At 41.9% G+C, this 26,717-nt stretch overlaps 1 protein-coding gene across 4 annotated transcripts in view; it reads right to left on the bottom strand.

Annotated features, from left to right (window-relative positions):
- The window catches only part of VAV3 (vav guanine nucleotide exchange factor 3), a 180,887-nt gene extending 157,565 nt beyond the window's left edge, over positions 1-23,322 (bottom strand). For all 4 annotated transcript variants that reach the window (XM_069789456.1, XM_069789460.1, XM_069789459.1 and 1 more), the window contains exon 1: positions 23,053-23,322. In XM_069789456.1, coding sequence (XP_069645557.1) covers positions 23,053-23,256 — 204 coding nt within the window. In that variant the 5' untranslated portion in view covers positions 23,257-23,322. The remainder of the gene's footprint in view (positions 1-23,052) is intronic.
- Positions 23,323-26,717: the final 3,395 nt, after the last annotated feature.

Here is a 26,717-nt window from a genome sequence, read left to right as displayed (position 1 = left end):
ACTCCAACAATAAATTTGCAGGACTGGAAGTGAAAACTCAGTGGTCACAGAGTGGACTGACTACATTTATACACTTTGTGATATTCTCTGGAGCTTCAACATATTGACCTGGCACCAAATGTCATCTTTCATGCACTGAATGCCATACAGTTTGGATCTCCAAAGCTGAGGAAGGAAATCAAACTCTTAACTGCTCTAATTAATCATACACTTGCATGGAGCTCCATCTTACTTACCAGGCTGAGAAAGTTAGATGCTTCTGCAGTCTTTGTTACAACATGTATTGCATTTGAGCATTTCCCAGTAACAATGAATAATCTATTAAAAGCAAATCCAGAGTTTGCTCTACTGGTCTGTCATGGTTTAATCCCAGCCAGCAACTAAGCACCACGCAGCTGCTCACTCACTTCCCCCCACCCAGTGGGATGGGGGAGAGAATCGAGAGGGGAAAAAAAAAAAAAAAAGTAAAACTCGTGGGTTGAGATAAGAACAGTTTAATAGAACAGAAAGGAAGAAACTAATAATGATAATAATAACAATAATAAAATTACAATAATAATAATAAAAGGATTGGAATATACAAAACAAGTGATACACAATGTAATTGCTCACCACTCGCCAACCGATGCCCAGTTAGTTCCCAAGCAGCGATCCCCCCAGGCCAACACCCCCCAGTTTATATACTGGGCATGACATCACATGGTATGGAACATTCCTTTGGCCAGTTTGGGTCAGCTGTCCTGGCTGTGTCTCCTCCCAACTTCTTGTGCCCCTCCAACCTTCTTGCTGGCTGGGCATGAGAAGCTGAAAAAGCCTTGACTTAGTGTAAATGCTGCTTAGCAACAACTGAAAACATCAGTGTGTTATCAACATCTTTCTCATACTGAACCCAAAACATAACACCATACCAGCTACTAGAAAGAAAAGTAACTCTGTCCCAGCTGAAACCAGGACATGGTCCCAGATTCACAGGCAATTTTAAGTAGAGCAATGGGTACCAGATACATCATCTTTTTCTGTTCAGTAGTAAAATAAAAGGACCCAGGCTAGGGTGTGGCAGAAAGTTCACTGAGCGAGCACCAGATGTTCCACCTGCATTTTTGTCCTCAGTGAAGCCAAGGCTCAGACCAAGTGTTGAGCTCTTCTAACAACTAAATAATCAAACCAAGGCAGAAAGCAAAACAGCTCAACACTTTTAACTATTTAACAAGGGGGTTTTGTCCTACTCTGTAGGAGGGGCTTTCTGCCCCATTGCCTCATATTGAAGTAAAAGAAGAGGAGGATGGCCCTAAAATCTGTATTGCTCTCTGTCACGACAGTGAGGAAAAAAAGTCATACAAGTTTATAATACAAATTTGTGTAACCACCTAAACTACAGTAACTGGATAGAAAAAGCAGCAGCTACCTTCGCATGCTATTCCATTGTTAATGGAAAAAATAATTTGTTATCTGAATGGTTTTTTAATGTATGTATTCAGGTGATTTCACCTCTGAAATGTCTTAAACTATAAGCTTTCAGCACATATGTAAAGATTAAAGCAAGACGAATTCTAAATGTGATTAAAAATAGGGAACACTGATTCCACTACATTACAAATAAATGGTTATTACTGTATAAGTAATCTAATTACATTACATAGTAATACAAATTTATTTATAAACCTGCAGAAAAACGACTCCTCTTCCTAACATATCAAAAAGCTGGGCAGGGTGGGAACAGGGCCTCCTCCTTTTCCAGTCATTAGGCCACTGCACTGACGTGGTGAGAGGCAGGACACCATCAGCACGCTGACCGCCACGGCCTGTGCTGCTCTGCTGACCTTCCCAGCAGCACTGCTGGGCTACGGAGGGCCCGCGAGGCGGCTGCCGGGGACAGCCCCGGGGACAGCCAGACCTGCCGGGAGGGAGGCAGTTAGGCCGGCCTCCGCCATGGCAGCTCACCTCCACCTGCCACTGGAGGCCTTCGGCCACACGCCACCCTTCCCGCAGCCACCCACCCTGCCAAACCTCGCCGACTACTTCCCGGCGAGCCTGTCAGGACCCGTACAACGCAGACAGGCTGAACACTAGCCAGAATAAAGACAAAAGACCCGACTGGATGCAAAATCCTCCAGCGCCCCAGCAGGCCTTATACTTCAGAGGTTTAGGAAACAACTTCTAAGCAGCTGATAAAATTGGCCAGGATGGGACAGGCCATCCCAAACATCCACAAACCATAACCTTCCGAAATACCTGGCTCAGTGAGGGGAACCACAAGGCCGTTCGTTCCCCTCGTCACGTGAGGCCTCAGCCCAGACATTCATGCAAGTTCAAGAGACCTTGCTGCCTGGATCACCTAGACCTTCAGAGACTTCCGTTGACCACACCAGGAAAATGGGAAGCCTAAGGTGATACAACTCCACAAACATTTAATGTTTCTAGATAACACAGACCAGGTAAAGCAGTATTAAAAGCAGACGGGTACTATACTACAATTCATTTTGTCAATGAGATTTAAATACACAACTCCACGCAGACAGTGATTTTAGCCAGCACACGCCTCGCCTCTGAGAACATGTTCTCAAACAGATGGTGTCACCCCAGGACCTGCAGGAACCACACTAAGTATAGAAACATAGATATTTCAAGTAAAATAAATATATGTCGTTCAACCTACAGTGAGGAAAACTGTTTAATACCATTTATTCCATAAATAATTACAATGTTCTAAAACTCTGATGCTTTATCTTACGTACTACAGCAAGTCTTTCAGAGGAAAGATGTATTTAGATTTCTAAGACTGTTTTTTATTTGGTTCAGTCATTTGTAGTACTGCATTACCTTAAATGAGAGTTAAAAACACTTTCAGTGTTAAAGACACAGGTTTTTGGAAATATTTAAAAGCTACTACAGAGACCACACACCATTTCAAGTTTGGGGTTTTGTTTTTGTTGTTGTTGGTTTTTAAAAAAAAAAAAAAAAAAAAAACTAGAACACCACACTTGAATTCAGTTTGGTGAAGAAGTATCACCTCTTGCTTGCTGTGAACATGCTACCTACTTCTTCCATTGGATATCCCTCTGTTTCCACACTGGAAAGGACAGGACGTAATTTTCTCTTTCCTCAGGCCTCATATTCTCCCCCTATGTTGCCTCTTTTCAAAGCTGAAAAATCTTTTTCTAGTGAGCTGTTCCTTATTGTTTCATACCTTTGAAAACCTCTACTGCCCTTTCCTGCACCTTTCTCATTTTATTACATCATTTTTAAAACAAGAGACCATAACTACATAATACAGGAGCACTGTGGCTTATGCAGTAGGCTGCAATAACATAATAAGCATAATGCATAATAGCATAATGAATGTTTTGGGCACAAAACAAGCCTCTGCAAACACACTTTGCAAAAACCCTTGGGTACTACACCCTCCACAGATCTCTGAAGAACCTGGTCTGGATGATGATGAGATATCAAAGTAGATGAAACAGTGGTTTGATCCATGACTGCAATTCCTGTGATAAACAGGACACAAAAACATTTAATAGTTCTCAACTTCCAAAAATTCTCTGAGGGAAAAGTCAGTTAAAATACAACTCTAAAAATGTAGAGACTAGTGTCTTTGTACCCACAAGTGTTTTCCACACAGGGTCACTTTGAAATCCAGCCAGTGTTAGGCAAACTGCACTCCATTTCTTCAGTGACATGTAACCTTCCTAATTAAGGAATTAAAAGTGAAATATCGATATAATGCAAGAATCATTAAGTTTTAGAACAAATTCTACCATCAGCAACATTAATTTACAACATGAACTTAAAATCATGTGACTCCTTATGAAGCTGCCACAGGTCTCTTTCCTTAAGAAGGCTGACAAACAATGAAAGGTAAACCTGATGTAAAATGTTTCAGCTGTACATCATCATTGGCCCTTGTTGTCTAAAAAGCTGCATTCGCTCACCCCAGCTGTCTGCCAAAATGAAAGGCATCATTGCAGGCAGCCCAAATTTGTGTGAGATATGTGTCAAAAATCACATAAACACCTACTTCCACTAGTATGAATTAACATCTGTGAACATCTCAGCAGTGGCAAATGAGCGAATGCTCATGGAAATTCAACTGTCACCTCTATATGTGGCCCATTTTATGTCATGGCTGAATTGTATTGATGCCTTGCCTCACAGTAACATTCAAAGTACACCGACAAACAGTCCAAAACTTTATTTCAAAGGATGTCAATTTGGCATCTCACAAAGTAAAACATAACCATGAGCATGGTCTCATGAGAAGGAAGGATATTTATGAAAAGAAGAAAAAAAAATTTAAAATTAAAATTCTAGAGCACAAGCCAGTATTTTTTAGATAGCCCAAAACAATCAATCAAATGGTGAATAAACTGAATACTATGAAAGCTCTGCAGCAGAGTATAAGTTAGAATTATCCTGACTCTCTGTCTACTGAGCAATTTACTACAGTACAATCAGTGTTTTAAATGGAGTACGTGGGCGCCAATGAGAAGTCTGCATTACTGAGCCATACTATGTGCTGAGTCTTAAGATACTAATATCACATTTTTCTCAAATTCAATTAAGAAAATTATTCTTAAGTTACCATAATATAGATGGCTGTTTCAAACAGCTCATTAGAACCAACATAAAGGCAGGTTCAGTAAAGAACCCAACATAATTGTTAAAAGATTTGGTCCTCAGTCTTTAACAGTTAGAGTCCATGGGAGATCATATAAGACCACACGTGAAAGCTGCCTTTTCAACAAGAGAGCAGCATGGAGCCCAAGATGCAGAGCAAGGTTAACACCTCCACACAGCCTCCAGTGCACCATCTCAGATCCCATAATTAAATCCTTCAGCAGTGCAAAATGCAACCAGCAAACTGGCAAAAAGGTTTATTGTTATTGTGTATTGGCAGTACCTGCAATATAGATTACAAAATCAAGGGGTGTTGATAAAGCCCAGGAGCAGCTGTTCAGAGCAGGGGGCAGAATGGGATGTCACGCATGACAGCGCTCCACTTAACCACCCGGGGTACTCTGCCACCAATACCTTATCATACACAACTATCTTGCCACCAGGTATTTTCACTCTCTTGCTATGCAATCACCTTGGGAAAAGAACTACAGAATATTCTACCAAAATAATAATTCCAGTTATAAAAGTACAATGTGCTTTGAGTTCTGCCACATTATTCCATGTGTCTGTAGATGATGAACTGTGCTAAGGATAATTTTAAAGTAGTTTAAAGAAGTCATCCCAGTCTTTAAGCTACTGACTTCCAGCTGAATGACTTCAGAACAACACTGCACATATATTGGTGACCTCACGAAAAGCGAATTTCCTGAACCATTGTTAAAAACACCTGTAAAAGGTATTCCCCATCCCTGAAAGGCTGCATAAATGGTTACCGTAAGTTTCATGCTCATATCTTCATCCCTCTTAAATTTACAAATAATACACACATCAGTGCCAGAACTGTTCTACCATAGAGGGGACCTGAGAACCACTAATGTAGGAGGTCCTCACACAGTGCTTTGCTCGTCTTCTGAACTTAGTGAAGAGGGCTGGATCCAGCCTATTCTATTCATAAAATTAATCCTATTAAAATCATAAAGTGCTTATACACATAGAACAAATTAATTATTTACTATTTTAGTAACAGTGTATGCTACCAGGACACAGAATTTAACTTGGTTTTATAAATACATCCCTATCATCTTAAATTTAGTATCATCAACAAAATTAAGTTAAAAAACGCATGCCAAATTGTAGCAAGATACTGGCTACTTGCACAAATCTACAGAAAAATCAACAGTCATTCTTGTCATGGCAAAAAAAAAATCTGCATGAGCAGTAACCTATTACTGGTCTTGGCACTGATGCATACATAAAGGAAAACATAGCAACATAACGTAGCGGCAGTGAAAGCATCTGCCTGCAAGCTGTAGGCAAATATTTTTTTAAACCTATTACACAAAAGAACACATACAAAAGCAATACAAACAGCTGCTATAACATACTTTCAGACCTCTGAACCAGCATCAGCTAACTAAATTGCCTAACAGAGCATCACTTCAACACAAATGATTCCTTAAGTGTTTTGTTAAATAACATATTGAATGCAAACATTGGAGCTAAGCTGTAAAAATGTCTAGGAAGCCTAGATTTTGTTTAGTATTATTTTGTTCTACAGACTATTCAACTAAATACAATGAAATCTAAGTAAAATACAATACAGTCATGGACCAGTTACTGTCTTCTAAAAGGCATAATAGCTTGGTGAGACAACAAAGCAGGTGGAGATTAGAAAGAATAACAAACTCAATATATATGCAATTTGTAACTGGGAATTTATAACGACGACAGATCTTTCTCTGCCTCTCTATGGAGATAGTTCTCTGCACAGGACAAGTAATAAGAGCGATTTTCCGACAAGCGGACACAATAAAAAGCAAGAATACCTTGCGGTGTAAGTCAGATAAGCAGAATAGCAGCACAGAGTCCCTGTAACAAAAGACAAACTTGTTCGATTCGTTGAAAGAAGATAATATAGTGTGAACAACTAGACAGAAAAAATTATTCAGCAACATCCTTCTGAATGGATCAGAGGTGAAGTTATGTGAAACAAGGGCAGGAGAGTAAATAGGCAAAACAATTAGAATAGACCCTTGCAACTAGTTTTGTGGCTGTATTATTCAGGAAATATTTGTATTAAGATCCTGTTTGCTTTTTTCAGAAACTAGCATTTCTCCATTTGTGACAATAATATGCTATTTCTCAATATGTGTTTTTTAAAAAAAGACCAGAAGTCAGTATACAGCAGGGATCTGAAGCATAAAGCCTAATTATTTAATTTTTGCACTGCTCATTTACTTCTAAATGAAACCACAAGAGCAGCTACATGGGTATTTTCTATACCAAGGACTGGAAACTCACAAGTTTGTGACTCATTGTTCCTCGGCTGAGAACGGCTGTGCCACGCACAACTGACATCCTCTAAACATGACTCACAGGTCTACCAAAACCTTCATCAAGATCCACTACCAGCCAGAGGCCATCCCATCGGGAGGCGAGCCTCTTTGTACATATTCTTGGCAAACTCTCCCATCGCCACTCTGCTCAAGCGTTCCCACCTGCTTCAAAAGTCTCCTCAGGGCAGAAAGGGACAGCAGTCTAAGTTGTGGAGACACAAGTTATCCAAACATCTGCTAAAGCCTGTTAAATGTGTAACACTGCCAGCAATCAGCAATGCAAACTAAAGTTCGTAGAGGTCTGTTCTCTGTAATGCAGAGAAAATTACTCTGTAAGGATGGCAGAGGAACAAAGAAACTGTCCACCTTCTATATTATTTTTTACTATGTCCACCCTATCCACTTATGACAGCAACACCACAGTTAAGGGATGCAACTTCTCTACATGGAATTTATTTTTTAAGTAAAAAAACAAGCAGAAATATCAAATTGGATATCAGGGGTAATAGTTATCAGTCTGTGTAAGCAATAAGTGATAAATGTAACAATAGATTATTTTATTTCATTTGTGTAAAACACTAGATCTAACCAGCAAGAAATAGTTTCAATTTCAACAGATTTTAAACTTTTAAAACTTTTGAGATATGTTCAAAGCACATTTTGTGGGAGATCAATTAGCACGATTGCTTCTGAAAGTAACAGATTTGAGGTCAACTCTATAATGTCATCAGAGAGCTAGAGTAGAAAATAAGTCTTAGATCCTCTGGTTCAAATGAAATTCCCTTTCTAACACCAGTATGCCTTGCCACTGGACAGTATTTTTGATTTTATTCTTTTTTTGACAGCTGCAGAGAACTAGTGAAAAGTAAGTTGTCCTATCTCTACTTCTGTCAAAGCAAGTCAAGTTACTGCCCAGTCTGTCTGCTAAACGTGGTAATTTCTTGAATGCAAGAGGACATTGAAGAACACGGACAGGACATCCAAGGACCTCCTAACACAACAACATGGAAATCGCTTCCTTTTGTCAGCTGCTACTGTTTTGAAAACTTGAGTTTTGATGAGTTAAAAAAAAAATCATACCCATTTCAAAGCCAGCTGGAAAAAAAGGAAACATCTGCCATTCATTTATTTCTTCCTTCCTTCTAATTCTTGGAAGACTTCTACCTCCAAAGAAGGTTTTAATCATCCTAAGGCAACCAACAGTGTGTTATCATTAATACTAAGGGAGTAGACATAACTGAAATAATTTTTCTAATGTTTACAGAAAAACCCACAAAGTACCTGGTCATCATGCGTCCTTCCAGTGAATCTGTAGCCACTCAAGATCCCTAGTTTACGTTCCCCTGGGACATGAACAAACTTTCTATCAATAATATTTAAAAAAAACAAAAACAAACAAAAAAAACACACAGAGGCACAGACTAGGGTACAGCATTACTTCCTAAAAATGCAGAAATACCTTCACAATGTGATAGCCCACGCCTAACATGTTTGTTTACAGGAAAAGGGAATCGTACTGAAAATGAGAAAACTCCACAGAAGCAAGCATCAGGAATTCAGTGAAACAGGCTAAAGGTGTAGGTGATACAGGATGGGCAGCATCCCCATAAGAGAAGTAAAACAGCACAGTCACTCCTGTCCTGCACAGACAGAGACTTAGAAAACTAAGCACATCGATAAGTGAATACAGAGACATGATAATGGCTGGAAAAAGAATATGACTAAATTAAAGAGTACAACAAATTTTTAAAGGTATTTATCTAGTTAAAAATCACTCTCACAACTACAAAAAGAGAATAAAGTTGAAGGAAGCACAAAAGAGTGGGCCAGGCTTTACAGTGGAAAACTTTGATGATGGAAGGCATTGATGCAACTAGAAAACTAAGCAAAAGCCACCTCCTTCCTCGAAATATATTTCAGTTCTGAAGGGGCATGTGAGGAAAATGATTCTGAAGTTATGAAGGATCCAATACTGAAGTAAAAAAAAAAAAAAAAAAAAATCGCTGACCTGAATTAAATTCTCATCAGCATCTCATCATGAAACAAATAGTTTAATGCTGCTCTAGTACTTCAAATTATGTAAAACCATAAAATCAGCCAGCATAGTAGGATGAATGTCACAATAATTATTCTTCAAATACATGTTCCCCATTAAACCAGGAACTGCATGACAAAATTTTAATTTAGTTCCATGAGAGCCTTAAAAAAAAAAAACCTCTCAAACGGTAATATTGAACTGCTTCACCCTCACAAGGGGAGAAATGATGTGAACAAATCAAGACAAGAGGTGCTTGTTTACAGGACAGTTACTGACCATTTACACCTTGACCCTACTGAGCTTTCAATTACAGCACATCCACAGACTTTGGTGGAGTACCCAGCCGGGCATCACCTCCTTCTCTGCCTGCAATGCCTATGAATTGTATCAGGCCTATAAACTGTGTCCATCCACAGAAAGCAAGCAAGCATAACTCCAGAAACCTGAAGAAACAAACTGTAGTCTGAATAAAATAGAAAAGAGTTTCTAAGTAATCTCTGATAAAGTTATTCTTAAATTTCCATCTAACCTGATTTATAGTTTCCATTAGCTATCAAGGTAATCCCTCAGGGACACCATAGTGTTGCAAATGCTTTTATCTCACAATACAGATACTTAGTTGTAGTGGTTGTTTCACCTTGAGTATAAATAGTTCTCTCACCTATAGCCTGGGAAGCAGAAATAAAATTATCATGTCTGTCAGCCCCTGAAGAGCAAGTGGAGCTTACTGGAAAAAGAGAGGAAGAAACCATGGAGATTGATGCCCAACACAAGGGAGCTGCAGGATGAGCATGCTGGCTAGCAGGGCTGGCTATTTCTGCCTTGCAAGCAACATATATAATCAATCTGAAAAGTGGTTAAAAATAACTACCATTCCCATCCCCACCTGCTCCCTCAGGGCACAACCCCAGAAAAATTATTGCTCAAGCACTGACACTGTGGCACAAACCTTCAGAGGTTGGTGGGAAGGGCAGGAATCAAGTGATGCTGCCTTTGAAAAGAACAAGTTTCTAGCAACAGTGGCTGATTCACCCTGCAGACTCCCAGCACTAGCATTCATCCTCATTGCTCCCCACTAGAGTGGTCTGCCCTGTCACCTGTAGCAAGCAGCAAAACAATTTTGGGGACACGTTCACGTATGTTGGAAACGTCTGACTGCAACAGGACGGAGGCAGAATTTTTTAAATAATGGGTAAATTCAAAGCAATCACAATTTATGAAAATTAGTCACTGAAAAGCAGCTTAAAACAGCCCAACATGCAACTGCTGTTGAAGCACTGTCTGGTCCCTTGAAACCCCTGTGTTCACTGGTCCTAACAGCATAACTTCCACTTGAGCCTTCCTGCCCAGCACTCTCACCTACACAGGAAGCAGCTTCCGGAGGGGAGACACTCTCATCCATGTAGGAAACAGATTTCAGAGGATTTGCGGAGGGATGAGGCCAACAGGAACAGTGAAGACAACAGGGCAGGAAAAACAGCTGAAAGGAAGAAAGAGCATCAGGAAAGAAGTGAAAGAGGAAACAGATGCACTGAAGGGAGAAGAAAATATGAGGGGACGGGGAAGGCAACTGGAGAAGGTGAAAGTAATATAATCCAGATTGACAGGACAGAGCACAAGCACAGAACAAGCTGCAGAACTGAGATGAGTCAAAATGAGGGAGAAGTAAAGACAAGAAGGAAAGAAAGAAAAAAAAATTTTTGAAAAAGAAAGCCCAGACCTGTCAGAGCAATACTTCTTACTGATCACAGAGCAGTCTGGGTTTCTGATGGATAAGATCAAACCACCTGAATGAAGGTAGAAAAATGTGAGAAACAGGGAAAATTGAAAAGAGGTTGTCACTAACAGAGCTGACAGGAAAATTAAGTATTCTACAGAAATCCTAACATTTCAAAATCTGCTGCTCTTTCAAATCAAGATGAAAGGCATTTTAAGTTCATTAAACTTTAACGTGACTTTATTGAAACACTGGATTCTGAGGTCAAACTCTAATGATATTCAGCACAAAACAGGAAAAGCTAAATATTCCTGCATTGCTTTTCCAAATAGTTTAAAGAACATCTCTCAAGAATGGCATTCCTGCAAAACATTTTGAGGACTAATTTTCCTGCTCCACCACAAATTTTACAAACAACGTTGGAGGAAATCACTGTTCCTCACTGGAATGAAAAAGATACATCACTTAGGAGTCTTATTTCCAAACATAAACCTTTTAGCAAAATATATTTGTGGTCCTGCATGTTGAACCACAAATTTTGAAAACCGTTTTTAAGACTTAGAGAACCATTCCCCACATCTGCCTTCCCATAGCATAGAAATGGCAATGAGTTCTAAGCCAGAAAGACCAAGTCCTTAATTAATATGACAACCACCATCAGGAGACCTACAGAGAGAAACCCCATAAAACACCAGTTCTGTCCCAAAGGAGCACATCTCAGCCTTTCTTCCCTGCTAATCAGAGGCCACATGAATTCACAGCAACTGTTATAATACTGATAGAAGAAGGATCTGCTCCTCAGGCCTATTCCTAGCAAGGTGTGCTAAGAGAAAACATTACAAAATACACTCCCTCTTGTTTCAGGAATTTTTTAATTAGCAGTTGTTTTCTTACGTTCCTCCCACCAGCCATGGCAAACAACTTACAATTTCTTAAAAAAAAAAACAAAAAAAACCCAACCAATCTCTGGGATTACTTGTCATTGTAACTGGGAACTCCACACACAACTGCAAGAGATGTTCTTCATTTCATAATAGGTATTTTTAACACTAGAAAAAAATTCACATTACATTTATTATTGCTATAGCTTTGTGCTCTTGAAATAACATGATGTGCTATGGGGTATACAAGCTACAAAAACCTAAATTCTCAGAAAAGAGAATGCAGATAATTTAAATTAAGCAGATTCCCCAGGGATCCATGAATCTGAGCAATCATAGCTGGGAAGACACACAAATCTGAAACACATTCCAGTCTGCTGCTCAGGAGTGTCTTATGAAGAGCAGCCCCCTGTTCCCAGCATGGTTCAGCCATTCCTACATCCACATCCTCTCCCATCACCATGTCTGTATTCTCATGCAAATCACACGGGTCCCAGTCAGCAAAGGCTTTCATCTCATCTAATCAATTTACCAGGGTCTTCCACAAGAAGGGAAGTCTATAGGACTCCGATACAACTATAGAGGCATTCCAATAGGATTACTGGAGTCATTTCCATAACACTTCATAAAACCTGCAACAGCACAGAGACAATAGCTACAAGCATTTTCTAAGGCACAGTCCTTCTAACCAACAATATCACTTAAAGGCTTCACTGAGAACAACAAATGTGGAGTTAAACCTCAGTTTTTACAAAGATTGCCATCTGTTCAGCATACTTTACAGTGATATCAGTGGCCTCAGCACAATCCACAGAGAAGATGCATCACCATTTTCAGTGCTGCCAGCCACAACTGCTAACTAAATGAACACAGACCCTGAATAACTTTCTCATGACTACTTGTAGTGATTCACATCAAGGCAAAGCAGTGGGTCAATTCACACTGCCCTCTTCGTGATGGATAAAAAGAAGATCAGGACATAATGGGAACAGGCAGAACTCAAAACAAAACATCTCAAGTGAACCCCATTTAGGGCTCCCATAAAACATCAGTACATTTACACACCTGTTAAAGACCGCTTAAGGTTTTAACATATTCTCCACTTTTGAAAATGCTCTAGGAATTCACTAGAGCCAAACAGCCCTAAGAGGACACACTCACAGCCCAAACGAGCCCTCTGGGTAAGGCCCAAAAACTATTACTTTGTATCAAGCATCCCAAAACCTAAGCAAGATCCACAAAAAAATAAGAGAAAAGGAAGGTGTGAAATCAAAGCTCAGCAGGAATTTTCAACAATATTTAAAAAAAAGCAATTGCCAATTCAGAGAAGTATTTGACACAACCTGAAATCCTGCGTCACTTTGTGCACACGCATGGAGGGTAATCCACTAAGAGAAAGTGAAACTTAAGTATTTCCTCACGCAACTTGGTGCAATTTAGCAAAACCGGTACTGCTCTGAAATGCAAAACTTGATCCATAAAGTAGCATGAAGAGATTTTCAAAATATCTGCCTAAATACAAGCTAGGTTTTTAAAGCTTGGCAGAAATCCCCTTTCAACCAACCAGACACCAACTGACCATGAGCCCAAAGGCAGCATCCTGCAAGGGCACTTCAGGGAGACTCAGTCTTCCTCTTTTGAGAGTAAAAGAAGCTACAGGCAATAGCAATAGTTTGAACATTCTCTCTGGTGTTTCCTACTTTCACTTATTCTCCAGACAAAAGAAATTCAAAGCTTGATCTAAATCCTACAGAGGTAAGTAGGATTAATGGGTGTTTACCCTGAGTCACAGTTCACATCGTAGGACTATATCATCACCATACCTCCATCCAGAGACACCTAAAATCTGACAGGCATGTTACTGCAGTGAAGGTGTGGTCCTCCATCTACTTTTAACCATCTCTGCACTGGAATCAGACATATTTACTCATAGATCCTGAGGAATTCAGAGGGAAAAATAGCATGGCCCTCACGGCCTTTTATCAGTTGATACAAGGCATCAGTGCTACATGGGGTAGTAGTTGGTGGGAATTTGAAGTCAATCACTGAAATATCTAAGTATAATTTAAATCTTGCCTGCCAACATGCAAGCAAAGCACAAGGAATTACAGAGGCTGTGATGGTGCTGTCATTATTACACTATTAGAGTGTGGGCAGACAAAACAATGCATTAATTTTTTTTAGCATCAAATTCCTGCATAACAGTGAAGTGACGCTACTTTGACAGTCAAAATTTTCAAGGGCCAAGCTCTAATCATTCTGCTTTAGTGGACTATAAGGCTTCTTTCCTTGTAGAAACAATGCGAATGTAGGAACAAGCAATGGTACAAAGTATCCTAAGTATAGATTATACAGTATATACCATTACACAACACAGAAACAAATAGGTAAATTTGATGGTGTCAGGATTAAAGGACATATCTAAGGATTTTGGAAATACAAATCATCTTGTCCTGCTAAGTTTCACCAGTTTAAAAAATGCTCTAAAAAAAAAAATGCTTTATGTTTTGTTTTTTTCAGAAAACATTTGATTATAACAACATCGTCAAATATACATTTTGTTTGCTTCTGCGAGGCAATCATACCATATTCTCTATATCATTTAAAATAACTTTCAAGAGATTTTTAGAGGGATAAAACTAGTGAAAAATAGGTAATGACAGATTAAATTAATGCCTACTAACCAATTATAAAATAAAATTCTGTAAAGGCAATTTACAGGCCCAAAATATTTTGGAATGTAATACAAAGACAGCTGAACTTTATTTTCCCAATTACATCAGTTCATACCTGTAGGTCTGCGAGAGTGTTTTAAATAGCACGAGTGGCTTTTATACAAATTGCTATGATACCACTGTACTACACTATTTGTGACTAAGGTTTCACGTTCTGAATATATAAAGAATCAAATATCCTGTTGATAGTCCTTCAGTGTTTATGTTACCAAGACATTCACTATTGTTATTTAATATAGGATGAAAGAAAGGCTCAATGACTGATATTTTTCTAAAAGCTATGTTCTCACTTGACAATGCGTTCAACTGGAGCCAATAGCATTCACTGAGCTTTAAGGGAACATCTTTCTCCTAAATATAAACATTCAAAACCTTAGTACAGAGATGTCAGTTCAGATTGCATTTTACGTATCACAAGTCTTAGCAAACAGCTGGTATTTCACAATACCTGAAGTCTTAAACTTGGCTTGTCAAAGTAAAATAAGAGGAAAGAAAAGGTAGATCCAGGTGATGCCAAGTAAACTGGAAAGTGCAGGGAAAAAAATTAATAGCCGATTTGACAAAGTACACATCAATTCCTACTTCTCTGTGAAATACAATTTTTGAAATACTGAAATAACATGGTGTAAGGTAGTACAAAACATTGCTATGGAGTATTATGGAATAATATGGAAGTACCACAATGATGTTTTGGAGCAACAGAAACAAGAATAAAAGTCAATGGGTTTTGATGGGGTTTTTTGTTTGGTTTTTAAAGAACTACAAACACAATTTTAATACTGGGGGGAACGAGTTCAAAAACTGACACCTCTATATGAAGTAAAACTTAAAGAAGATAAAACTGTCAGTGACCTAATAAAACAATCCATCTTCCTCTGTATTCAGAGATACCCATGCAATGCAGGGCATGAGCCAGGATTCCCTGCCTGTGACAGGCAATGACCCCTTCATGTCTGGATGCGAGCTCTCCTCTCCCCAGCACACGGCAGGTGTACGGAGGGAAGCACACTCCAGCAGGTTTCCTCTGCAGCCACAGATACTTGTCCTATTCCATCTGGGTGAGCTGCTGGTCAGGGAGCAAACATCACTTCAGCAGAAAACAGTCTCTTTCCCTCCCTGCCTCTGTTTTATCATGTTCTGAAAATTCTTCCTGCCCATGCCTCTCACCAGCCTGGTAGCTGCTGCTCCCAGTTAACCCTTCTCCCCAGTGCCCGCGCCAGTCAAGCCCAGGCTCAGCTATGCCAGGGCCAGGAGCTGCTGTGTCCCCACTGGCACAACCACAATGGATGCACCACCACGCTCCCTCCCTCCAGGGTCTTCCCCCTCACCACTTGCCCACCAGCAGCTGCCTTGCCTCTCACCTTGCAGCCCTTTCCCTCTGTACCCTCTGTATTTCCTTCTTCACACCTGTGATTTAGCCTTTACACCCACAATTTAATAAACTCTTTTGACCTTCAAAGGAGAGGAGGAAAGGGATGCGGGTGAGAAATCGAAGATCTTCTATCTCACCACTGCACAAATTGTACCAACATACTGTACTAACGCATGCTGATGTGCAGTGCTGCAGCCTGATAAATAACCTCCTGGGCCTCACAGTCCTAAGGCAGTACATTATAACAGAGACCAGCACGCCACCATTAAATGATAATGCCGTTATCATTAAAGAGTAACACAGCATATCCAAGACTGTACTGGTTTTCTGTACTTACCTTGGGATAAATCTTAAACGATTTTTCCTGTCCTCTTTCAAAATCCCCAAGTGTCTTGCTTGCTGACACCCCCTTCAGTCCAGCTTCCCAACTTTTCACGACCATTCTCTCTAGTTCATATTTGTTTCTTTTGATTGTTTCCTCCTACTTCTTATATATTCCTCTTACATATCCTTCTCTCTCCCCTTCAGCCCTTTTGATTTATTAGTTTCTTTCCATATGCAGTCCTTCAACTTGCCACTACCACAGGCCTCCCACCTTTGTCACACAAGGCTCAGAAAATAACTTGGCTTCTCCCACACAACACAGCAGCATACCATACACAGACATTAATTTAAATTATCCACTACTGGCACACACTATAGCCTCTGTGAGAAACCAGTACAAATATTTTTCCTGTTAACACATTAGACAGCTTCCAGCACACTAAAATTTTGTGCAGGAGGGGACATTTGAGACAATTCTTGGCAAGGTGCATATGCTGCATTTAATAACTGTATGATAAATATAGCATGTAAAAAAAGCTTTACAATACAGTACAACTGCAGTTTTCCCTTCCCCCAACCAAAAAGAATCACTGTGAATAAATTAAAAAAAAAAATCATTACATCAGTTTTCAAATACTATTTTCTCCATCTTCTTAAGGTAACAAGAATTACCTAGAAAAACTGGGTCATTACTTCTTTGTCAGTTGTGTTTCTTAGCACAAAGCATAGAGGTCATATTAAGGTTTTGCTTTGAACAAAAAATTTGTTCAAAATATTTTACCAAGTCCAACATGTATAAAATATGTATATATAACATACATATGGATAAATATATCTTTTATAGATAATACCTCTTATGGATATATCTTATGGCCAATACAGTTTTCATTTAGATGAATCATGGAAATAAAGTTAAATGCAATAAAGAAGTTGAGGGGACCAAAGTAGCAGCAAGTAAGCAAAGAGATTGAAAAAATCTGAAGCGTTCAAAAATATTTTTTAAATAATTACATGGAATATACACAGTCAGTTTAAATAATTCAAGAAGACGGGGGTTTTTTTAACACATCTCTTCTTTCTACACACTTATAAAAGCTAAACCAGTTCCCAAACTCTTGTTCAAGCCCAAAAAGTTCTGCAGTTTCAGAAAAACCGTATTAATCTAAATACATCTTTGTGGTACTTCCTTAACTCAATAACCTAGCACCTAACATAACAAGCAAACACAGAATAAGAGTTATTTTGCACACCACTTCCCTCAAAGATCTCTCTGTCCAAGGAAAATAGATTACTGATATCCCATGGCTCCTGGGAAGGGCCACAGGCACCACTCCGTATCAGTTTTATTTTCTCATTTAGCTCATCTGGTCCCTCCTAAGATCCCAGAGCCAAATCACATCCTCATGCAGAGGTCAGCACATCCACTCACATCCCACTCTTTCTCTTTTAGCTAACAAGCAGAGTCAAGAGACAATTCCTTTTCCTCCTTTGCAGAGCTATGTTGCACACGAAGTTTTATACCCTGACATTTGGCATACTGTCCTATGCTAAAATTTGGCAGGGGGGAAGTCAAGCAGCATGGCTGCGGGCAGGCACGCATAGGGGAAAGCACGAGCGAGCGTATCCACCTGCGGGAAGCTTGCAGAGGTGGGATGCATGCTCACCGAGTTAGGGGCAGGAGATCATGGTTATCATTTGTGGGGGATGGGAAAGCTCCAAGCCAAGGGCAGGATCAGAGGAAACGGAGAGGTATGTCTCTCGGCACACCCACATCCTGAGGCTACCTGATACGACTGTAACCAAGAAAAATAAACTCCTGCTCAAAAGCTCAGTTGCCACACCAAAATATGACATGGATGACAAAGATAATGAACTTCCTTTGGACTACATGGTCACACCAAAAAAAGTAACTCCCTAAAATTAGAAAACATTTGAACTTTTAATACAAAGTGAGGGATATTTTGTTTATTTTTATTAGAATAATAGGAAATAGTTATTTTTAATATTTATGTCAACATCCCCTTTAGTAAACTCCCATGCCAGTATTGCATTAAGTGCAGTTATCCTGTTTAGCAGTCTCTCACAAGTTAACTAAATGCCTTGCAAAAACCATTTCAAAGCTAGTTTGCAAAGTATTAAAGATAAAAGATAAGCATTAAACAGATGACATCTTCTGCAAATCCATCATAATCTGTTGGTTTAGGTTTTACATTTCTGGTGATAAATTATTTAAGTTCTTGTATGATTAAACATTAGGATTTGTACTCTCTGTTATGGATCACTTCTATTTTTATTATTTTCACCAGCCTACGTTAGCCAAGAGGTGGCATCTGAGCAAAGTGAATTGCTACACTGAACAGCTCCCATGGAAGATGCAAATGCTGAGCTGCAGTGCTCCATCCTCCACCTCACTGTCAGACATTGATGCTACACTTCAGGGGAAACCCCGCAATGCACTAGCATACCAGTCACATCTCTGCAGTTCATTTAGCACATTCCCTCTTCCAGCTCCGTTCCCAGTAGCTGCAACGTTTAGTGTTTCTTCACATGGTGCCTGCAATAAAACCTCTTTCACAACACCAACTCTCAAGTCTGAATCAGGCAGACTCCCCAACAGTTAAAGGCCAAAAGACACTATTTGATCCATCTTCCAAATTTCCTTTTCTGATGGCACATGCACTGGTTGAAAATAACAACTAATGTTGCCAGCTTGTGGGAGTTCAAACAGCGAAGTGTTTTTGCACCTTGACACAAGAGCTCTTAGTAGAGCCAACACTCTCCTGTTCTGTTCAGTCACAGTGAAAAAAAAAAAAAAACAACTGCATGTGAATGTCCCCGAACCCAAGAGTTTCCAATCTCACACAAAGCCCATGTGTAATTTTTCACAGGGGACCTAGCACTGAGACACGCCAGCTTCTCAGACAGGAGCTAGGCAGCATTCATCTGGCAACCCAGAGGTGGAAGATGCATTGGCAAAGCCACAACACTGCTCATCCTTTATATATGCAAGGTTTATACTTTCACATCTGAGGCTTATTTTCTGGAAAGTGTAACTGACTGAACAGCTTCTGTTCTTCAAAGGACAACTTCCACTACCAAATATAAATATTTTCATAAACATACAGAAACACAGACAAAACCAGCCAGCATTCAAATAGCTTCTAAACCCAATGTTTTGCAATCTAAAACCACTGAGACATTTCTCTTACACAGGCATTGTTATCCCCAAAAAGGTAGGGAGGCTGAATCCACAGATTTCAAATGCATAAAACGGCCCATCCACGAGAACAGCTGTGACACAAGGTGCATTGCTGGTGGTGGGACAAACACATGTGGTTCCCTGGGCTAGCCAGCCCATAGAAGAGAACATACCCGCTGCCATTTGGTCAAGCACATGTTTGCGTTGCAATGCTGAGCATCGCCAGTCTTGGTTTCTATTCCTGCCCTGAGAGCCGGCAGCAGTCGGGTGCTTACAAAGCAAAGCAACAGTGCTCCTATTTGACTGAACTAGGCTCCACCAAAAAGCATCATCTGAAGCAGCAGCATCAGTCACGATCCCTCTACACTTTTCATGTAGCTTTTAAGGGGTTACCAAGGTCTACTGAGCAAAGCTGATGAGCGTCACTGATGTCTGATCTGCCACATTCATTCTGAAAAAATAAGTATGTAATGAAATGGAAGAGACTTGACTCTTATGTCAGAGGCCTGACATCTACTCCCAGGTCAGCCTGAGGCACCATCTCTCACTTTCCTGTTCTTTGGCGCTGCTGCATTTATAACTAGCCCCCAAGACATGAAAACTTGGTTTGTAGAGAAAGGTCTGACAGATGTCAACAGCAGTAAGAGAGAAGGCTAAAACCACGCAGTCCACTTTCCGTGAGGCCCATTTGTGAAGCCTTCATCCACCCTTCTCATTCTCTGTTCTTATGGCTCAAAAACTGTGTGGTAAGAATCTCCCCAGCCATTCTAAGATCTGCAGCAGAAAACAACATCAGATCAGGGAGCATGGGAGCTGCAGCTCAATTCTAGAAGATGACAGATATGGCCCACATGAGGTACAAACGGTTCAGCTAAGCAGTACAGACACAGCAGCATGTTCAGGCGGACTGCGCAGTCAGCGGCCAAGACTATTTCCATCCTAACGCCAACTCTGCTCTGGCATCCCATGCCTCTGATGACCATAAATCACTACCCCACAAGGAACAAGAGAGTTAGCTAGTGTTTCTACAAGACCCCAAGATCCTATGATGCAGCAAATGTATTAATTTACTGACAAGTATTATTCTGACAAAACTCTCAATTTAGGGCTTGACTCCAAGTGGATCTCACCAAATTAGTAATCTCTAAGCCTCTGAGACTTCAGCATAAGTTACTGCTAAGTGCTCTTTACAGTCTTAGCAACAAACTACAAGCAACTCGCAGAATGTCAACCTACTACATTTTTAATAACAGTTTCTGAAATTTTCACTGAGTGATCCTTGCCAGCAGAAAGTATCTCCTCCAAGAGGCTTTTCATTAAACCCCATAGAACCTCAATATGATGGCCAAATCTTGATCTCGCAGACAGCAAAGGTAACATTCCCAGCAAATTTAATGCTGCGTAGAGTTATCCATTACAGGTTTTGATCCAGCAACAGTTCCCCCACTTTAAAGGGTGAAATCAGCATAGGGCAGAAATGCACCACTGGAGAGAGTGGTCTGCAGCACCACGGAGTGCAGGTTCCTCAGGCATACAGCAGACACACAGATAAGGCAATTGTCATAGCTCTGAAACAATTTCAGTAGCTATGTTACACATATATAAAGCTCAAGTTCAAAATATGCATTATAAATAATCCAAGATCTACAATTCTAATCCATAGTTCAAACACACTTAGAGAAATAAATATTAATCTTGATTCCCAAACCTGCTCTAAGAAAGAAGACAGCAAAGCATTTTGATACTTATTTTTAGTAGACATAAGGAGACTACCATAGTTTTAGTCCATCAAAAATAAAATTAAATAATATTGGTCCAGACAAGCAACATTAATCACCAACTGAAGTTCATTCAATGAGTTAGCTATCCCGAAAACTGTGTAATATCACGAGGATACCTTTCCAGTTCATTAAAAAAATGAGAATCTGTTTCCATACTTTTTATCCATTCTAAGCAGGGCAAGAAACCATTTCCAACAGTTCAGATACAAAGTATTTATAGTTCTGCAAGCTAAACTGAAAAAAGGTCAGTTTGAAAGCAATCAATCTAACTATAATGAAAATATAAACCAGGGCTGCGGTACAGTTTAGCAAGTCCTGAAACTCTCACAGAGTTTGAACAGTGCAGAGACAGAGCTTACCAGGGGGTTGCTTCTGTTCAGAGGAGCCCACCCTCTCCACCTCTCTCCGTCACTCAGATAAAGTGTTGCCTCCGCATAGGCAATTCAAGCAGGCACTTGAGCTCTCAAGTACGCAGGGACAGCCTTTATACCATTCACATCTAGTACAACGCTCTGGGAGTTTTTATTCTGACTAGCTGAAATATACCTGATAGTTTTCTCCCTTTTTCCACTGTGGGCTTACAGAAAATGTCCCACTGGTACTAAAACATAGCTGCTAAAAAAAAGGAATTAAAAAGAAAGAAAATAACTGGCTTTGTGAGTAAACATGGACAAAGAATGTTCCTCCCAAAAGTGTAATTCACTACTAGTGCTGCTTCTTGCCAGTGTCCTAAACATGAATGGCAATTTCTATTCCTGTAAATCTAAAACTGAATCGTAACTCGGAAACGTTACAATGTACCTGTTTCTCAATGTTTTAAAACACATGAAAGGCTCAGCAGCTTAGCTTCCTTTCACACAACATCTGCTTGGCTGCCACCAGCTCTGCAGAGGCATAGGTGTGCGCGAAGCTGGACAGGAAGTCATTTACACATAGACCCTCTTCTCATTGAATTATTAATACAATCTTATCTCGATATCTGAAACCAGCCTTCGGAGGCACTGCAACAGAACATCAGTCCCAACTAAAAAACGCGTCTAAAAGGGGATAAATTTGGAAATGCACGTCATTACTATTTAACCAAAATATCAATTCAAAAAACTAAAGGTAAAAGGGTCTGAAGAAAAAAAGAAGACGCTACAACACAGGCAACGAGCTACCGAGAGCACCATTTCTCGTTACCAATCGCTCTTTAACATGCACCTTCACCGGTCGCACGCAGATGCGAAGGCCAGCTGACAAGCGCTACCACCACCGCCGCTCTCGCCCGCTCCCCCCCGGCGCCCCTGCCCGGGCCTGCCCCGGCCGGGGCAAGGCTCCGCTCCCTCCGCCACGCCAGCCCGCCCTCCCACTCCCAACGGCACCGACCCCGCTCCTTCCCTCCGTCGCCGCTTCCCAAGCTCCCGGTCCCGCCGGCCCCCCTGCCCCCCACGTCTCTAGGTGCCTCCAGAAAAAACAGAAGCAAGAGGTCAATTTGTGTCCTAAGCCGCTCGTATTAACTATTAGCGTACGCAGAAACGCTGAAGTGCTGGCTCTGGGACTGCTGCAGGGAACTTCTCCTCAGCACAGCCACCCCAACGTGAGGGGCCCGCGGGGCTCCGGGCGGGGGGGCTCGGGCAGGCTCCCGCCCCAACCGCCTCCCGCCGCAGGCAACCCGCCCTCACGGAGGTTCTGGCAGCCGCCGGCCCGCGGCTTCGGCCGCGCGCTCGCCCCACCGCCCGGGACGCGCCGAGCCCGCGGGCCGGGCCGGGCCGGGCCGGGCCGAGCCGAGCCCGCGGGCCGGGCGGCCGCACCGCGCAGGGAAGGTGCCCGGCGGGGGGCTGCCGGGCCGCTCGGGGTCCGGCCCACCGCGGCTCCGGCTGACGCGCACCGCCCTGCGGGAGCGGGCCCGCCCTCCGCGGCGGCGGCGGCGGCGGCGGCGGCGTGGACCTGCGCCGGGCGCGGAGCGCCGCGGAGCTTCCAACTTCCCGAACCCCGCGGTTCCCCCTCCACGCCGCCAGAAGCCGCAGACAAAGCACGCGGAGAGCCCCGCGGGCGGCGCGGCCGTCGCACCTGGGACATCTGCGGGCGCAGGTTGATCTCCTTGAGGTTGATGGAATGGCTGCGGAGGTTGTTGAGGAGCTGGCAGAGCAGGACGCCGTCGCGCAGCGTCTGCGCCAGGTCGAAGACCTGGGCCGTCTCCCAGGTCACCCGGTGGTTGGGCGGCAGCACCTTGCAGCTGATCAGCCACTGCCCGCACTGCTTCCAGGGCTCCATCCCTGCCACCGCGCCGCGATGCTGCGGCCGCGGCGGCCCCTGCTGCGCCCTCCCGCCGCCGCCGCCGCGGCCGGTCCGTGCCGCCCCGCCCCGCGCCGCCCCGCCCCCGTCTCCGCGCCCGCCCCGGGAGGCGGGACCCGCCCGCCGCCGCGCTCGGCGCCCGCCGCCGCGCACCTGTCCCCGCGCCTCCGCGCGGGCGGGCGTGAGGGGCGAGCGCGGGGTGCAGCCCCGGCGTCCCCCCGCCCCGTCCGTGAGGGTGCTCCCCCCGCCGCACCTGAGGCGGCATAAACAGAGCACCGGCCGTGCACGGGACGCAGCGGTAACAGGCGGGTGTATAAAATGGCATCACGTCACGCTCTGGTTTGTTTTCAGTCTTTTACCCGCTCACTACGAAAACAGCGAAATGCTCGGAGGAGGTCAAAGCAGCAAGCTGTCAGGCATTATGGAAGGTGCCTCTCTCGACCCTTTCCAGAAATGGTAGGGAATAGATCATGGCGTGGCATTGTTTTCCCTCCGTTCTCCCCTAAAACATTTTGCACTAACTGACTCGGATTTTATTTGCACTTCAGTTAAGTTTGGAAAAAAAAAAAAAACCAAAACGCAATAGCTTCCGCCAAGCATTCAGGCAACTTCAAATTAAAAAAAAAAAAATTTCAAGTGATTTTAAGTTACTAACGGTGACAGACTCCAAAAATAGACAATACAAACACCAGAGTTCACAATACCCTCTGTATCTGCATTTCAAAAGCAATTATTTCCTTTGGATTTCTGAAGCAGTGCTGGAAACTTACTTTCTCAGAAAAAAGAGTCACTTAAAAGGATACAAAAACTGTTTTTTATCCTCTGTTAAAGTGTTTATTTAAAAACAAAAACAAAACAAAACGAGAAATCGTTTTTAAAGTACTATTAATGGATAATTTATGGGGGGAAAAGACCCACAGTCCAGGATGTAAAAGCCTTCTAACAGCAAAGAACTAACATGACTATTCAAGACAGCCCACAACTATCCCTGGTTTTCACATCTCCTCTGTTAAAAGCCTGACACTTGCTGCTTTCTGAGCTCAGAATAATCCCACAAATGCTTTTAATAATTTCTGAAAGACTTAATACAGAAGTTCTGGGAATTTGTTTCAGAAACTGAAACCTAGCAAGCAATTTGTACATTTCAGTAAGCTTAAAACACTGCTTTGCTTTTTTACTTTATTAAACAGGTGATATGTCTGCTATTCCAGGCCTTTTCCTGAGCAGACAGCGGTATTGAGTCATGAGTGCCAGGCTGCAGAACATGCCACAGGACAGCTCCCCACTTCACATTGCAATCAGCCAAAAAGAAAAAGAAAACATGGCCCTCAGAAAATAAGAAGGATCCAGCTCCACCATCCGTAACACCTGTGCCATCACCCAGCAGATGATGAAATGAGATAGGTGTGACTTACTACGTAATTAGAGGCACAAATGTTGCTCAAGGACATCTGGGAAGAGCATTTGGTTCCACTCCTAAAGATGCACGAAGTCACAAGCAGTCAGCTTGCTTACAAGACCTCTGCTTGTGTTAGCTGGGCTCACAAATTAAAGGTTTCCAGCTTTGGCCGGACACAGAGGGAGCTCACAAAGGTGCTCTGTACAGGTCTGGCCTGTCAGAGCAGGAACACATTTTAACAGAATATAAACTCCAATTAGCAGCAAGTGATCTGGCATGAATAAGAAGATTCAAAGGATTGGTGGTGGTGCAGCTGAGTGTCAGAAAAACCCTTACATGGGAGAGCACGACTTCAGGTCGAGTTGCCTCAGCCACGCTTCCTTCCCTGCTCTCAGCAGGTCCCTCCTGCTCAGTGGCTACCACCAGGCAGCCACAACCCATGTCTCTCCCATTTATCAGGAGAGATGCAAATTCTCTATTTAACCACCTCAGCCCAAACACTACATCACCAGTAACAGGTACCTCTGCCTACTCGGAGCAACACTGTGATTGAGAAGTTTGCAATGTAAACATGCTATCAAAGTATCAGACTGCCTATGACCAGGCAGAATTGGAGAGAATTTAATTCCTAATTTAAATCAAGAGGGACTGAAACTAACAGTCTGTTAGTCTGTTTCACTAACAGACTGCACTGTGATTGTTTGGTTATCATCATCCATCAAAATGAACATCAAGAGCAGTTTGATCAAGAATACAATAAAACACTGTCCTGCAGTAACATATTTTTTATCTGTGACAAGTTGAACGTGAAGTGAATAAGAATTTGGTCGCACCCACAAGCTATCCACTCTCAGATTGGCAACAACCATTAACACCGAAGCAAATGCAGAAGGCAGAAAAAAAGTATAGATAAAAGAAACAGAAAAAGATCCGCACTATGTTATCCACATCCCCACTTCAGCTACCTCCAGCCAGGATCAGTGGTACAGCACCCCAAGAGCAACATAAACTGTTGGGATGCCTTTGCAGACATACAGAAAAACAAGCACTGTTCTTATTCATAAACAGCAAAAAAAGCACTTCAGGCTCGTTGCTCAAATGGATCTAATCTTTTTACATGGTTTAATAGAAGCAGTCCAACACTCCTTAATCCAAACTTTACATCCACAGAATATGTATACTTTAAAGGTGGTGTTTGGAATTCTAAATATCTGAAAAACCTATACTGCAGTTTTAACTTGTTTATAAGTCATAGGCTGTTATACTGCAGTATAAGAACTCAGTTTTGTTCAAAATATATAGGTTTGTTCCTCTACTGGATCTCACATAATCAACTAAGTCACATTCCTCCAAATGGAGGAGAATCTGTATATCCACATAAATTCCAGAAAATCAGCTCTCTACAGAGTTACATGGTTGAGAGAAGGGAAGGGGCAAATGGATTCACAGCTGAAATTCATGGTCAGCACAGCCTTGCTAGAGCAGAAGGCTGACTGCTACTGAGGTTCTGGAATATCTGCACATTCACTTTCCTCCCCTCTTGCAGTACTCTTCACTTCCTTCTTCAACTTCCTACATTGTCCACAGTCATGTATTGGAAGGGGTTCAATTTTTCCCTTAATCCTAATTTTGTTTGTGTTCTAGAGCTACTTTTACACCCAGTTATTTTTTTGCTGTTAATAGATACAAAAACCAGAAAACCCTATAGCTCAAATAAGTACTTCAAATGAGCCAGCTGCTGAAGACATACTGAAAATTTGAGCTACTTCCATCCTGTTCTTCTCCTCATACTCCAAAAATTGCTTATAGATCTGTCTGGTTGGAGGATCCTCTGGATTGAAAGAGGGGCCAATGTAAAAGTCACCTCAGTCCATCTCCTCCAGCTTCACTATCACAGACTGATATTCATGAACCTGGCAACTAGGCCTCAGTTTAGATTGCTCAAAAGATTCAATGTATGTCACATACTTTTTTTCTTAACACATCATTAAGCCATTTGCTAAAGCAGTTTTATCTTCAGATTTTTTTATAAAGAAACCAG

Source organism: Haliaeetus albicilla, chromosome 8 (assembly GCF_947461875.1).
Source record: "Haliaeetus albicilla chromosome 8, bHalAlb1.1, whole genome shotgun sequence".
In the NCBI taxonomy this organism is placed as follows: Eukaryota; Metazoa; Chordata; class Aves; order Accipitriformes; family Accipitridae; genus Haliaeetus; species Haliaeetus albicilla.
This window is presented reverse-complemented; position numbering and strand designations above follow the sequence as displayed.